Below are 16,097 nucleotides of genomic sequence, written 5' to 3' on the forward strand. Positions count from 1 at the left end.
AATTTTTTTTTTTTTTTTTTTTTTTTGTACCAGGGAATGGACTCACAACCTTGCATTTGCAAGGCAGGTATAGTAGCACTGAGCTAAATCCCTAGCCCTGCAATTTTAAGATATATAAAACATTTAGCTTTTTAGGCAAAGCACTATTAAAAAAAAAACCAAAAGTTTTTTGAGTGATAATAGTCACTAAAATTGCAAAACATTTTTAAGTGATTTCGTATTTTGAGGTATTAGAGTCTGAAATTGAGACAGGCATGAAAAACACATTTAATTGTCTGACTGTGGTTTTGGAATATTATTATTATTTTTTTAATATTATTGTGAATAGGGTTATACTAAGCCAAGTAAGCTTTGGAAGGGCCGTGCGTTTCCAATTTATTTATTTATTTTTATTTTATTTATTTATTTTTTTTTGGTACCAGGGATCGAATTTGGAACCTTGAGCTTGCAAGGCAGGCGGTTGAACCACTGAGCTAAATCCCTGGCCCTTCCAACGTAATTTCTGACCTTTAGCTCCAGCCAAGGCGAGTGGGACTCCTCTTAACAAACCAGCACTTGCAATATGTGAATTTTACTTTGGCTGTGTACTTTTGTTTCAGACAGAACCAGGTTGTGTTATTAGATACACTGGAACAAGAGATTTCAAAATTTAAAGAATGTCATTCAATGTTGGATATTAATGCTTTGGTAAGTACGATTTCATTGATATCAATCAGTGATGTGTTATTTTATTTATTTATTTATTGGTACCGGGGATCAAACTCGGATCAGTGATGTGTTATTTTAGAAATAGTTATGCTCTAATTTTTAAAATTTAGAATTGGTCTTTCAGACAGGAAACCTTGATTTACTTTACTAGAACTTCCCTATTCTTGAATTGTTATGTTTCAAATGTTGAACTCATCATGGAAGATGGAACTCATTTATGAGTCCAGATTAGATCTGCTCACAATTGGAGATAGAAAAGGGAACTTGGAGTAAGGAACTTTGGGTACTGCTTTTAGCGTTAAGCACAGCGTACTATCTCTTTCATCGTCAATGCAGGTTTTGTAAATTAACATTTTGTTTAATTGTGGCCTACTTGTAATGCTGTAGCAAGTTAATGCCATGGGTTGAAATGGATGCTTTGAGAATGATCAGTCATATCTTTTTTGTTTGTTTGTTTTTTGATTTTTTGAGACAGGGTCTCACTATGTTGTTGAGACTGACCTGGAACTCACTGTGTAGCCCAGGCTGGTCTCGAACTCACAGCAATCCTTCTGCCTCAGCCTCCTGAGCGCTGGGATTACAGGTGTGCGCCACCACACCCGGCCGATCAGTCATATCTTTCAGTACAAAAGTTGAGGAGTTAATTTTCATCAGGAGTTCTATAGCCTTTTGATGAGAGGAAGTGATACTCTTATTTTAAGAAGAGGGAATTAACAAAAATAAGGAACCTGTGGCTGCCTTTCTTTGGCCTCAAACTTTGGAAATGCCTTGGTCTGCGAGATTTCAGAGGGATTCACGCATACCTCAAAAGATGGGCTCTCGTCGGACAGCTGTGGTTTAGTCGCGTTTTCCTGTGTAACAGCGAGAAGCAGAGGCACGTCCTCCGGCAGTAACAGAGGCCTGTGGTGGCAGATGCAGTCCTGCTTGGCCGCTCCTGTGCGGCGGTGAGCGAGGCTGCCCTGACCCGCGTGTCCGCTGCGCTTATCCTGCAGGACAGCGGCTGTTTGATGAACGAATGATGAGTGTCGGGTGAATGCCCAGGCAGCTGTCATCCTGTTGCTGGATCCCCACATTCCGAGTCTCCCTCTTTTCTCCTCTCAGCCGTAACATGGTTTGGAAGCTGTCAACTCCTGAGTGTGGCGTTTTATGTCCCTGGTTCTGACGTGTCGTGTTTCTTCTGTCTCTGTTTCCCCCTGAATCTTCTCCCGGGGTGGGTGGGAGCCCTGCCCACTGCTTTCCTGACCGCGGACGTGCCACCTGCTCTGCCCGGGTCCTGGGTCTGCCTCTCTCTGTGAAGGCTGCGGAGTCTTGTTTCTTAAATGAAGCCAGTAGGGTGGGCAGTCTTGCTTAACTTTCAATGAACTTTCAGTTCTATCGCCTGTCTTTAAAGCCAGATGCTGTCTGTACCCAGTGTTCAGTAACTTTAGTCAGTCTGAACTGAATCGAATGTTTTTTTTTTTTTTGAGGGGTTTATATTTTATTGGAAACCTTAAATTTTCTTCAGACGCAGCACATCTTCATTTGAGGCTCTTGTGTGGCCTACACAAAAGCTGGCTCAGGGTTAGCGGCAGAGAGAAGGGCAGCGCAGAGGACAGGAACTCCCGGCGGGAGGCCCTCATGACGCACGCTCCTCCGTCGTTTTGTCATCTTCTGCGCGGCCTCTTCAGTGGCTCCCACCGTGTGGAAGGCCCGTTCTGGGGGTGGTCGTAGTCCCCTGCCAAAGTGGGCTGGAGTCCTCTGCTGGTCTCCTTCAGGGCTACCAGCTTCCCATACGCCCTGCGAAGACCTCAGCAACCTGGAGTGGCTGAGACAAGAAATGCTGCGTTTTCCGTACACGGATGCAGCCAGCTTGTCTTCTTCAGAAAATTCATCCACACCCAAGACCCAGTGATGTCCTGGAAGGATTTGTAGCCCTGAAGGATCTTTTGTACCCCACGGGCAACATCGTAATGCTCACTGCCAGGCACGCAGAGGCTCCGCGGCTGGATAGATCCCAGCTCAGCCGTGCACGGACCGCACAGTGGTGGCATCCGAAAGCCACGGTAGTGGTCGGCAGGCACATGGACAGCCCATGCGGGGGCGATCGACCCTTTCTTGGTGGTGGTGATGCTTCCCTGCACAGTACCCGTGTCAGTGGCCGGGGTAGGCTGATAGTGTGCAGCCGAAGGGATTCTGCTCAGTAAGGCGGACACCTCCGTACCAGCCTGGGTGAAGAGAGGTGTTATCGTTAGACCTTCTGGGTCTCTAAAGTATTCAGCCACAGTCGGTCCAGTCGGGGCTTCCCGGGCACGAGCACCAGGTGGCTCCTTCATTTGACCGACCGCACACCACCGCTACCTTCGAGGTAGCATCTTGTAGTTTTGATTACCCCAGATTCAGTCATTTCGGGGTATAGGTCACCGCCCTCACGGGTCCCCTCACCGACACTGGCAACGCAGAGTGGCCACCACGGGCTCTGGCAGCGTTGTGCGTTAGCTCCCCGATCGAAGCCGTCTTGCCATCTCCAGAACCTCCAAAGGACCCCACTCGTCTCCGAGGCAGGAAGATAACTGAGACTGAGGTCAGCCTGGTCCTTATGGCGAGTTCAAGGCAAGCCTGAACCACAGCGAGACCCTGTGTGGCCCTGGCTCAGAGGCTCCGTGTCCAGGTCGAGGGGACGATGAGGCCATTGGAGTAGGGTTCAGAGTGGGGTCCGTGGCCTTGCGCCGCGCTCTGCAGCACAGCGCTCTGGAGTTTGACATGCAGTGACGGCCTAGCCGACAGCGGCTGAGGGGAGAGACGAGGCAGCGCTCTGCGTGACCCTTCCGGAAGGTTCTCTGCCGGACGTAAAGCACGGCTGACTGCAGGGCTCTGGTCAGGAGGCCAGGAGGGCTGAGTCGAACCTTCTCAGATTTTGTATTTCAGAGTTTGCAATGTACACGTAGTTAGGGCTCTAGATGAATGGTCCATTGAGGGAGGCTGGACTTGAATGCAGGCACGGACAGAGGTGTCCGCTTGGACCTTTCAGTCTCCTCTCACTTGCCTTTCTGTCTCTTTCCCGAGTTCACGGAAGCTAAGCACTACCACGCCAAGCTGGTGAGCATAAGGAGGGACATGCTGCTGCTGCACGAGAAGACGTCCAAGCTGAAGGCGAGTCGGGCTCGAAGGCAGAGACGATCTTCAGTGTTCGATTCTTGACTGTTTATACCTTCCCATGCAAGAACACCCTTACACCACACTGTTTTCTTTAGAAAATGGTCTCGTGTGTGCCGGGTGCGTCTCCCAGAGGCCCCTGAACGCCAGGCCAGTGCTCTTCCACCGGCTGTAGCCACAGCCCCCAAATTTTCATTCCTTTTGACCCTGTCTTGAGCTTCTTTACCAAGAGCCTGGAGTGCAGCTGGGCCTGTGGCCACACCTGTAACCCCGGCACTGGGAGGAAAGGGAGCCGGGGAAGGGGGAAAGGAGGGTTGCGGGGAGAGGGCTGGAGAAGCAAAAAGAATTTTAAAAAATTGAGGGGACCTTAAATTATCAAGAATGAATTTAGAAACATAAATGTGAAATTTTGGGACAGGTACTGATGACCTTGAAGCATTTTTACTTGAACGAGGCCATAACTTTTGTTTTTTGTTTTGGGTTTTTTTTTTTTTTTTTTTCCATGACACAGAAGAGAGCACTTAAACTACAGCAGAAGAGGCAAAAAGAAGAGTTGGAAAGGGAGCAGCAGCGGGAGAAGGAGTTCGAGAGAGAGAAGCAGCTGACAGCCAAACCAGCTAAGAGGGCCTGAGGAGCCGCGTGCCTGGCGTCCTGGGCCGGCCTGGGTGGGTGCAGACGGAGTCGGTCCTCCAGTGTGTCTGGGATCCTCTTCCTGGAGTCTTCGGTTCCGCCGTTCAGGAAGCCTTTCCTCTGAGCAGCAGATACCGTGTCCCTTGGTTTTGATATTTATATGTAATTTTTCAACTTTACTTTCTTCATTATAAAATTGATCATTTTGGCCTTGAGTTGTGCATAAACTGGAAAACTGATTATCACAAGTGTGGGCTGAGTCGTCAAAGTCCGTATGAATTTTTAACTTGTGAGTGTAACGTAAACGTTTTGCTTTCTTGCCTTATAAATTGACCCCCTTTCTGGCAGCTCTTTGGCAGTCACCTCCTGCTTATCCGGAAGCCGTGGACCCTGTTGCCCTCACCCGCCAGTAACTGCAGAGCAGCAGGACGCCGGGGGTCCGTGCCATTTTCTGTGTCGCTGCTCACCTCCGCCCGGCCGCAGAGGGATCAGAGTTCCTGGAGTTGGCTCTCCTCACACCCTGGGACCGAGTCACACTCATGGCCCACTGAGGGACAGTTCTCGTGGTTGTAAAAGAGTGAAGCGAAACGGTCACCTGCTCTAGAGTTAACCCCGGGTTGGTGCGGTGCTGGTTGGTAGCTTCCTGACAGGCTGACACCTTTGTGTTTCTGGGTTTTTCCTGACGTTCTGTGTAGGAACTCAGCATGTGAGGGAAAGAGGAAGTTTCACTGTTGTAAATCAAGAGTGCGTTGCTCTCTCTTATTTAGTCTTGTTTCTTATTCAACTGGGCCTCAGTCTGTTAGGCAGGACTGTGAGGTTTGTCACTAGACTCTGTCCTTGGTTCACGCGTACGCTGGGATCACACAGCGAGCGGGCCAGTGCTGGAGGAAGCATTTGGTCTCTGTAGGGGTTCAAAGGATTCCTTTGAAAGAGTCGCTTCCTTTAGTGAATGGCTTATAGCCTCACAGTTCCCTTGACTTAGACCTTATGTCTCAGAATAACAGCAGATTTTACTGACGGGGCTGCGGTCACCTCCAGGCCTCGCTGAGCTGGCGGGCAGGGTCTGTAGGGTGTGCGGGATGCCGCCGCCCGCATCGCCGAGCTGCTGTCCCGTCGCTTGGTGCTTCTGTGCCAGGTGTGACTTCCCGGGCGCCACTCCACCTGTTGAACCGCACTTGTGTGTTCGTCGCATTTTGTGTTTTTCTAGTCTCCCCTCTGGGGCACTTCAAAGACGAGATCTGCGTCTCAGCCTAGCGGCCCCTAACACCCAGGAACCTGAGCCGAGGCGCGGCTGGGCCACATGGTGGGGCCCGTGTGTCTTCGGGGTGCGTCTTGGAACCCAGATACCAGAGCCACTGGTGCCCACCAGCTCATCTCGTGCTTCGGGGGTGGAGGCCTGGCATAGGCCGGGCTGTAGGGTGAATCTTTCGAAGTGAGTCCTGGTACACAATCAGATTTAAGACAGCCCCAGCAGGCCGACTTCCGGTTAATTAGACTTTGTGATTTGTGTTAAAATAAATCGTGTTTATTGGATGAGTGGTAAGGCACATATACTTTCATAATTATATTCAAATTTTAAGACTTTAAAAAAATGTCACAACAAATGTATATATACTATTTTAAGGTCGGTAGTAAGTCAGAAGTGTGACATTATCTTAATTAAAATTGAAAACTTGAGCTGTATTTCAGTAACTGATACGTGTCTTCCTAACTAATCCTGGAACCCTTGTGATTAGTCTTGCTCTATTTTTCACAGAGTAGGCACTTGGTTAAAACAAAGTCACCTTTCTTTTGAAACTATATCAAACATATACTGAACTATAAAATAATGGTAGTTTGTTTTGTGTTCACTTTGCAGAGAGTACCTTGTAAACATGCAGACACTGAATGTAATAAAGATTGCGTCCGTGATGAGTTTTGAGTGAATGTAGTTTATACCAGTTGCATACACCATACGTTTGTCTGATTTCAAACTTGTAAATTGAGGACTTTTTACACATTTAATTAAAAAAGTCTCGAATTTTCCCGTGTCATTTATCAAATACCACTCAGCCAGTGTCTTTTCTGTTTTTCAAACGTTCCATGTTTTTTGGCTTTCCTCTTTTCTCTTCTTCCTCTCAATGTGCCACATGTATTGTTCACAGGATCAGCAGCCCATTCCTGGCATCTCTTCCGGAAAGGTGATGGAAAATGTTGTGAAATACCAGTTGAGATGACCTAATTTCTTAAAGTTCTTCACTGGTCTTGAAAAATAAAAAATAACAGTTGTTGTTTTTTGGTGGTTTGGTAGAAAGTGCTTCAGGGGTGTTGCTGCACGAATACTATAGCTTTTAAAAACTGGAAATTTCCAACTAATAGAATATTTTAAATTAGGTTTAAAAATTTTTAAAGCCGGGAGTGAGCGCTTGAGAGAGGTAATGGAACGGTGTTTGGAAAGGACGTGGATTCTCAGAACTTTCCGCGGAGGTGTGCGCATGTGTATTTCTAGGATTGGGCCTGGATTCCAGCAGATTCATCCGTGAGTGTATGCATGCACACACGCATACGGATCGACATTTGTAAACCTCCAAAGCAGTGTTTTTCGGGGGAGGGTCCTGGGAACCGAAACACACACACACTTTCCTGCTGAGCCGTGTGTTTCAGCTCCAAAGCAGTGACTCGTAACCATTCACGCTCCAGATATCACTGTGCTCATCTTAAGAAAGTGACATAGTTTCCAGATTTTTCTTTCGGATGAAGAGAGGCCGTATATTACGTGTTTGTCGTGGTAACCAGATAATTCAGCTGTCTCACTGCCAGCTCGGCCCTGCTCTTTTATCCGGTTTGTAGGTATGAAGTCTGCTGCCATCTGCCCTTTAGGTGAGCGTTTGGGGGAGGCTGGGTCGATTTTCAAAGCCGTTGGAGCTGGGTGAGCAGCTGAGGGAGACACTTCAGCTGACTAACATAGAAAGCACTTAAAAGCAAACACTGCACAGAAGCTCACTGAAGGAGCGACACTCGAAGAGAAGACGGTAAAATTCGGGATGTGGCGGGCGTCATCCGAGGAAGAAGGAGAGGCAGCACCAAAGTGGAGCCAGGGGAGTGTAGCTGTGAGGTGTGTTCCCTAAGAAGGGAGGCTCAGGCGTTTGGAGAACGAGCTGCAGCTCACTACGCCAGGACAGAGACAGTAAGAGGTTGCCCTGCTGTCGCTTCATGGTGAGCGGAAGGAAAGGAAGCTGTCTATTCTGTTCAGGCGCCGAGTAGCCCAAGGTCTCCCAGGAAGTCTGCAGCACCCAGATGTGGACAGAGCCTGCGCTGGGAGGTCGTTCTGAGCATGCACGGCCGCCACCATGCCTCTTTAGGCCTGGCTATTATTTGTCCGTTAGAAAAAGTAGTGAAAAAGTACAAGGGAATACTAGGAGACAAGCATGTCTAGATCCGAACGTTCCCAGCCTCTGCTTGGATCGTAGCATTTTAACATTCCAAGCGTATAGGGTTGCGTGCACAGTGGTTAGGACTGCGGACTACGAGGCCAGACTGCTTTGGTGGTTTTCTCGCTTAACTCGGCGTGCTGGACACATTGCTTACACTCTGTGTAAGCTTTGGTTTCAGAAACACTAAGGTTAGGACAGTCGGTGTCATGCTTTGCAGGGTTGTGGAGTTTCCTGCTGTTTATACGGAAGCCCTGGATGTGCCTGGGTACCTTGAAGTCACTTGTGCACCAGGGGAGGGCACTGATTTACCACTTTTCTCACAGCTGTTTTTGCTCATGGGGTTTCCTCTGCCTAGAGCCCTTCATCCCGTTCACTCTTTGTAAGTCAGGTGTCACCTTTTTATGGCTTCTATCACCACTCCCAGAGTTTCTCTTCAGTGCTTTGCCTCAGCATTCAACAGTAGGACGTATTGATCGGTGTTTCATTCCGGCCTCTAGGTGGCATGTTAGGTTTCTCCAGAGAAACAACCAATAGGATGTATTTCCAAATTTACCTATGGGGAGAGGTGCGTGCATATACAGGTACAGGGAGAGAGAACTGAGGGCGTGGGCTTACATGTCGTGGGGCTGGCAAATCAAACTTTCAGGGCAGGGAGGCGTCCGTGTCGAAAGGCAGGCAGAATTCCCTTTTCCTTGGGGGCTCTGTCTGCTTCAGGAGAATGAGGATAAGGCCCCTCCGCCTTCCCCGAGGAGTACCGAGTTTCTGAGTCGGGGAACCTGGTGAGTCTGGGCATGGAGTCTCTAGAAAGCCTAAGTCCCAGCACACTTAGGAAGCCAGGGGAGCGGAGGGCACCAGGCGTTGCCGAGCCTCGAGGGCAGGAGACTCTGGAGTGAGGGGTGGGCTGTGGTCACCAATGTGCAGGCCCACGCCCACCCGGACATGACCCTGCAGTGATGTTTTTTCCTCTTGGTGCTGGGGATGGAACCCAGGGCCTCACACCAGGGAAGGGGCTGCACCACTGAGCTACCCCACTGCCCTTCAGGTGGGCTGTGGACCAGAGAGAGTGGGGGATGGAGATACAGCCAGGTGCTTGGAGACCTGGAGCGAATGAGGAATAGGGCCTCGGGAGCTTCCTGTGAGGACAGCTCGTCAGGAGCTCCGGCCACCAGCTCCTTCCTCTGAGTGAGTCCGAGAGAAGTAAGTCTGTGGCCCTTTTCTGTTCATAGTTTCTTTCCCTAAAACTCTACAGTAGCATCAAATATCTTAAGTCTCACGGCTCTGCCAGACGCCATGGGGTTAACCTCACAGTTGGCTTAGAACTGGATCTAGGAAGAGCGATAACGCATACATTAAGCATGGCTCTAACAACAAAAAACTGGGCTATATAAATGTCAGCTAATGAATATAATAATAAAATTCTTACAATTCAGTCATGGCTCATGAGCTTGTAATCTTTGGATAAACCAGGCCACTGTTTCTATGCCTAATTACATATTTAAGGCCAAAAAAAGTAATGGTGGGAACAGGTCCCATGATCTAGAGAATCAAAGGAGCTCAGAGTTAGTGTACTTAAGGACAGAAAAACAGATGCCACATTGTTCTGTCCAGAGTTACACCTTCTTTGTTGCCCAGGGATTGCCCAGATCTCTTAAAATAGCTTCTGATGCCGGGGAGGTGGCACATGTCCTTGTAATCCCAGCTACTTAGGGGGCTGAGGCAGGAGGATTGCAAGTTTTGAGTCCAGGCTGGACAATTTATTTATTTATTTATTTAATTTAATTTAATTTTTTTTTTTTTTTTGAGACAGGGTCTCACTATGTAGTTGAGACTGACCTGGAACTCACTATGTAGCCCAGGCTGGTCTCGAACTCACAGTGATTCTTCTGCCTCAGCCTCCCCAGTACTGGGATTATAGAAGTGCGCCACCATGCCCAGCAAGGCTGGACAATTTAATGAGACTCTGTTTAAAAAAAGAAAAAGAAAAGTTCAAGATAGGCATGGTGGTGCATGTCTGTAATCCAGCACTGGGGAGGCTGAGGCAAGAGTATCACTAGGAGTTCAAGGCCAGCCTGAGATACGTAAGAAGACTCTGTCTCAAAAAAAAAAAGAAGAAAAGAAAAGAAAAAAAGAAGTCTGGATGTATGTCAGTGATAGAGATTCCTGGGCTTGATCCTCAGTATGTGGGAACATTTTAAAAAAGCTTCAGAGAAGAGGCAAGCAGTTGGTAGGGCGCACAAGTCCAACAGACAATCAGATTTGTAAGCAACTAGATGAAGCGTAGGTGGAAAAATGCTGCCATCTCGTGGTCCTCTTTGCTCCCTGCACCCGGGATTCAAACCCTATGTGCAGTGTATATATCCTCTCGGCTGCTGCTGAGGTATTTGGCTAGGCTTTTTAGCTGCAGTTTTTAAGATGACCTTTTGCTTAAACGGTGAGATGTTTGCAAGTGATCTGCGTGGTAGGGTTAAAACTACATTTTTCTAAGGATGCCACGTTGGCGCTCCTGTATTTCCTTGCCTGCGATTCCAGGAATTCAAGGGCAACCGGCACCCAAATTGAGGGCCGCTGTCGGTCACACACTTGTTTTCATCGTTTCCTGGTGTTTCCTTTATTTCAGCCAACTTTATTATCATGTCTGGCCGGACTTACAGTTCCAGGTCGACTTTCAGCTCACCTGTAACCCCAAATTCAGAGCCCTTGCTCAGTCGAGCGTGTGTTACACACCAGGCGCTGTGCACTTGCCTGCAGCCAGCTGCTTTAGGGGGTAGCGGCTGTGACGCCAGTGAGGGAGCGGAGACCACTGGGTCTGAGTAACCGCTCACACCGACGGGCAGGTGGGGCCAGGGTTTCATCCTGGGAAAACCCCAAACTCCCATCCCAGGGATGTCTCCGTACACGGGAGACGGCGGAGACGGAAGCCGACCTCAGGGTTTCAGGTCCAACATCATGGCATACTCTGCGTGCCACGGTGGGAAATTGTAAGCCCTTTTCGCCCGGGGATCCCCTGAATCCGGTCGGATGTTCAAGAACAGACTGGGAGGAGGCAGGCGCGCCCCCTGCAGGTAAGGATGCACAGAACAGCTCCTCCAGCTCTTCCCTCCTTTCCGGTTCTGCCTTCCGTTGGGATTGAACTCTGGACCTTTCCACAGGAAGCCACACCTCCAGACCTTTTTATTTATTTATTTTTATTTTGAGGCCACTAAATTGCCTAGGCTGGTCTTGAACTTGGAACCCTCCCAGAATGCTGAAGTTACAGGAGTGCCACCATGCCTGGCTCAGAGCACCTCTTTGATTTTTCTGCAAGGCTGCTTTAATTCTAGACAGATCCCAAAGCTCCACACCTCTCAGTATTGAATCAAGCAAAGCTAAAACCGACTCTGGGTGAGATTCGGCCCCGCAGGGTCCCCAGGCGTGATAATCTTCCTGCTTTGCTGTGGTGTGGTGGACCAATCGCGAACACTTCGAGTTAGCAACACAGAATTTGTTCCCGAGGCTGCTGAATCTGGAGAAGGGTGACCAGGTCTCCAGTCCGACTCCCTGCGGCAGGGCTGTGGGGAGGTACGGGTGAGGTGTGGGGAAAGCTGATGGGAGGGTCTGAAAGTCATCCGGAGTAAATTCAGAAGCAAGTAACAGAGCAGGTGGGGTCCAGAAGCTCTGATCCGGTGGATCATCCTGGTCTTCCCTTGGTTTCAGAAGCGACGCTGGAGAAGCCAGCAATTCCAGAATGGCCGGGGCACATCCATTAAGAGTCGCTTTCCTGTTTGGGTGGAAAGTGTGGTAAGAGGGAGGGACGCGGAGAGGCGCAGGTGAGTCCCCGGCTTCTGGCCACACCGAGGTGCTGACCAGACTGTCGTCCCCACCCGGTCTTTACTCTTGCATTCACTGCAGGGGTCTGGGATCGTGGTTCTGTGGGAGGTGGCATCTTTTGCGCCCAGGGGGAAGTGGGTGGTGGTTAGCATCAGTAACGGCCAGCAGACTTTTAGGCAAAGGGCTCAACTAAATATTTTGGGCTTTCTGGAGCGTTGTGTACAGTTACAGCTGCTCAACTAGGCAGTTGTAGCACCGAAGCCGTGGTGTGCAGCACTGAAAACAAAGAGTGGCTGTGTTAAGTAAAACTCTACAGAAACAGGTGCCTGCCTGGGTTTGGCTTATGGGCCATTATCCCCTAATGCCTGATGCACAGAACCAGAAACAAAGCAAAACAGAAACCAGGGGGAACTGGATCCGCAGGAGATGAGGGCAGTCACTTCAGGCAGGACTGCTAGTTCCCAGACCCGAGCCAGTTCTCAGATCGGGAGCCCACGACTGAAGAGGGGCTAGAGGGCAAGCCTGCCGCCCTGCCGCACGGTGACAGGTACACGCTGTGCTTCTCCTTCTGCTGGGCCCCTGGGGCAGCACTCGCCTCCCTCCCACGATGGACCTCCTCTGCTCTTGTCTCACCTCTCCTGAACATTGCTCAGATTCGATTGTTTGATTGTGGTAAAATGCACATAACACTTAACATCTTAACCATGTTTTAAGTGTATTCAGTGGCATTAAATATATACATAATGTTGTGCAACCGTTGCCACCCAAACTCTTTATATCTTGTAAAACTGAAACTCCATAACCGTAACATAATTAGTGGGATTGAACTGCACCCTGCAGATTACGTTGGGTTGTAGGGACATCTGAATTATATAAAGCTTCCAATTCATGAACATGGGGTGCGTTTCCATTTATTTATGGCTTTGTTTAGTTTCTTTCAGTAGTACTTTGTAGTTTCTTCTATGCGGGTCTTTTACTTTCTCGATCATTTACTAAGGAGACTCGTCCCATGATGGGTACAGAGGACAAGTTCTAGGATCCCTTCCAGCTCGGGTCCTTTACACAAGACAATATTTGCATATAACCTATGACAACCTCCTGTATACTTAAATCTCTACATGACTAGCAATGCCTAGTGCAGTGTCAATGCTAAATAAATAGTAGTCATATCCTATTGTTTAGAGAATAACGACAAAGGAAAATGGTCTGAGTGTGTTCAGTACAGGTGCAACCCCCCCCCACGTTTCTTTCTTTTCTTTCTAGTCTGCTATTGGTTGAATCTATGAGCAGGGCACATGGACATGGAGGGCCAACTGCATTTGATTCCTTTTGATGCTGTCCTAAAGTGGACTTATTTTTATAATTTCATTTTCAGATTATTTATTGTTTGTGGATAGAGATGCCACTGATCTGTGTGTTGACGTTATATCCTGCTGGATTGCTGAATTCATTTATCGGTTCTAACAGTATGTGTGTGTGTGATCTTTAGAGTTTTCTACATTTTGATCACATCTAGAAACAGATAGTTTTACTCCTGCTTTTCCCTAATCTGGATACCTTTTATTATCTTTTCTTGCCTCACTGCTCTGGCTATAGTTTCTAGCACCATGCTGAAGAGGAATGGTAAAAGTCAACATCCTTGTCTGGTTCTTGATATCAGAGGAAAAGTTTTTATTTATTTATTTTTCTATTACTGTGACTCTTCTTTTTTTCTTTTTGTGGTACCAGGGATCCAACTCCAGACCTTGCACTTGAGGTCTCAGCTGTGACCGGAGACAAAATGGAGTTATGTTTTGGCGCGGTATAGCCGGCCTTCAAGCAAGAAGATGAGGCCTTGTACAGCCCTAATCATAATTTAATTGTGAAATGATTTTTCCCCCAAATTATGTAGTATAGCCGGCCTTCAAGCAAGAAGATGAGGCCTTGTATAGTCCTAATCATAATTTAATTGTGAAATGATTTTTCCCCCAAATTATGTAGAATGGCTCCTGACAGATGTCAAATTTTATGGAATATTTTTTCCTTTTCTTCCTTTTTTTCTTCTTTTCATTTTGTTTTTTGAAGCAGGGTCTCCCTAAGCAGTGCGGGCATGCTCCAGCAAACCCAAATGATCTTTCTACATCAATTGAGCTGATCATTGTTCTCCTTCAGACGGTTAATGTATTGTATTACATTAATTTATTTTTGTATGTTGAGCCATCCTTACATTCCAGGAATAAATGGCATTTCATCATAATGTACAATCCTTTTATATGCTGCTGAATTTAATTTGCTAGTATTTTGTTGAGAATTTTTGCATCAATTTTCATAAAAGATATTGGCCTCTGGTTTTCTTGTAGTTTCTTTGTTTGGCTTTGTCGTTAGGGTAATGCTGGCCTCATGGAATGAGTTAAGAAGTGTTTCTTCCTGTTCAGTTTTTTTTGCAAAAGTTTGAGAAATTCTGGAGATATTCATTTAAATGTTTGGCAGAATTCACGTGGAAGTCATCTGGTCTAGGGCTTTTCTTTGCCAGGAGATTTAAAATTACTGATGCGGTGTCCTTGTTACCAGTCTATTTAGATATTCTATTTCTTTATAATTTATTCCTGGTGTTTTGTTTTTTGTTTTTTTTTTGGTACTGGGGATCGAACTCAGGACCTTACACTTGTGAGGCAGGTGGTAGGGTGGGTTTTGTGTTTCTAGGAATTTGCTATTTCCTCTAAGTTATCAATTTTGGGTTTTTTTTGTTTTTGTTTTTGTTTTTTGTTTTTTGAGACAGGGTCTCACTGTGCAGTTGAGACTGACCTGGAACTGACTGTGTAGCCCAGGCTGGTCTTGAACTCACAGCGATCCTGCTGCCTCAGCCTCCCGAGTGCTGGGATTACAGGCATGCGCCACCACACCTGGCTTATCAGTTTTGTTTTAACTGTAATTTTTCACAGCATTCTCATAGTCTTGTATTTTGTAGAATGTTACGTCTTACTTTCATTTTTTAAAATTTTAATAATTTGAATGTTCTCTCTCTTTTGAGGTGGGATCTTATGTTACTGAGGTTGGCCTTGGACTCATCATGAGCCTCCTGCCTCATCCTCCCAAGTAGCTAAGATTACAGGAGTACAGTACTGGCTTTCTCTTTTTCGTAATCCATCTAGCTAAAGGTTTTTCAATTTTGTTTTGACCTCTTCAAGAAACTTACTGTTATGGTTTGGATGTAAAATGTCTCATGCATTCAGAGTTTGGTCCTGGTTGGAAGAGGCAGGTCCCTGGGCTGAGACTTGGAAGGATATATCATTCTTTCTCTCTGCTTCCCGGCTGCCATGAGGTGAGCATCTTTCCTCCGCCAGGCCCTTCTGCTATACCATTTCTGCCTTGGAACCACAACCATTGGATGAACCCAGTGAAACCATGAGCCAAAGTAAATCTCTCCTCCTTTAAGTTGCAGATATTTTATCCCAGTGACAGAGCAAGTGGCTAATACACTGACCTTTGACTCAAGTGATTTTTCTCTATTTCTTTTTAAATTTTATTTTTTTCTCTAATCTTTATTATTTTTTTCCTCCTGCTAGCTTTGGATTTAGTTTATTATTTTTCTAGTTCCTTAAATTATGAAGTTAGTTTGCCGAATTGAGATCTTGGGTTTTTTTAATGATAAAAAGTCATGGTTATCTGTAATCCAAGTAATAACATAAAAAATTCTTGAATTCTGTCATATAGCAATTTTGACTAAGAGAAACTGAAAGAAGTTCAAACAAATATACCAGTGTTCATTACTCTTACCCTTTGCCAGAAAGGGTCACTTGAAGGTTGGCTCCTCTTTTACACATCAGAAAGAATTACTACTTTTTCAATGAACACCCTGAACCTTAAGAAAGTAGAAAAGAACAGTATTTATTCCCTTTCTTTCTTCAAATTTGTTTTCTGCTACATCTAAGAATGAAAAAGTTGGTGTTGACACTCTTGTTACTTGAATTAAAAGACATAGGAAAACAGATGACAAGTACGCATTAAATTTCTAAGAAATATGAAGTGAAAAGATGAAATCTTGGGCTGGGGATAGAGCTCAGTGGCAGAGCACTTGCCTGGCGTACAAGAGCCCTTGAGTTTGATCCACAGCACTGCAAAACAAAACAAAAGAAAACAATGAGGGCCGGGGGCGGGATTTAGCTCAGTGGTGTTGCACCTGCCTCGCAAGCGCAAGGTCCCAAGTTTGATTCCCAGCACCCCACAAAGAAAAACAATGAAATATCTGGATAAATACAAGTCTGTCTGAAGAAGCTCCACCTTACGTTCTTTAAAAAGTGATGTGCCCTATTCTATAACATGCACAGTAATTTAATGCTTTTCATGAGCATACAACCTGAGTTTTGTTATTGCTTCATAGTTCATGAGGGCATCAAAAATGCAAATTCATGAAACAGGCTTTTCTCT

General features: G+C 46.6%; 1 protein-coding gene and 1 pseudogene across 4 annotated transcripts in view; one reads left to right on the top strand and one right to left on the bottom strand.

Moving 5' to 3' along the window:
* Bloc1s6 (biogenesis of lysosomal organelles complex 1 subunit 6) overlaps positions 1 to 6,512 on the top strand; it is a 14,513-nt gene extending 8,001 nt beyond the window's left edge. For 3 of the 4 annotated variants that reach the window (XM_033765207.1, XM_033765208.1, XM_033765206.1), the window contains exons 3-5: positions 600 to 687; positions 3,751 to 3,837; positions 4,352 to 6,512. In XM_033765207.1, coding sequence (XP_033621098.1) covers positions 600 to 687; positions 3,751 to 3,837; positions 4,352 to 4,471 — 295 coding nt within the window. In that variant the 3' untranslated portion in view covers positions 4,472 to 6,512. The remainder of the gene's footprint in view (positions 1 to 599; positions 688 to 3,750; positions 3,838 to 4,351) is intronic. The other variant, XM_010632497.2, reaches the window with a different exon arrangement.
* On the bottom strand, positions 2,248 to 3,449 carry LOC117286536 (annotated as a pseudogene).
* Positions 6,513 to 16,097: the final 9,585 nt, after the last annotated feature.

Source organism: Fukomys damarensis, unplaced genomic scaffold (assembly GCF_012274545.1).
Source record: "Fukomys damarensis isolate Sample0158 unplaced genomic scaffold, DMR_v1.0_HiC HiC_scaffold_17, whole genome shotgun sequence".
Lineage (NCBI taxonomy): Eukaryota > Metazoa > Chordata > Mammalia > Rodentia > Bathyergidae > Fukomys > Fukomys damarensis.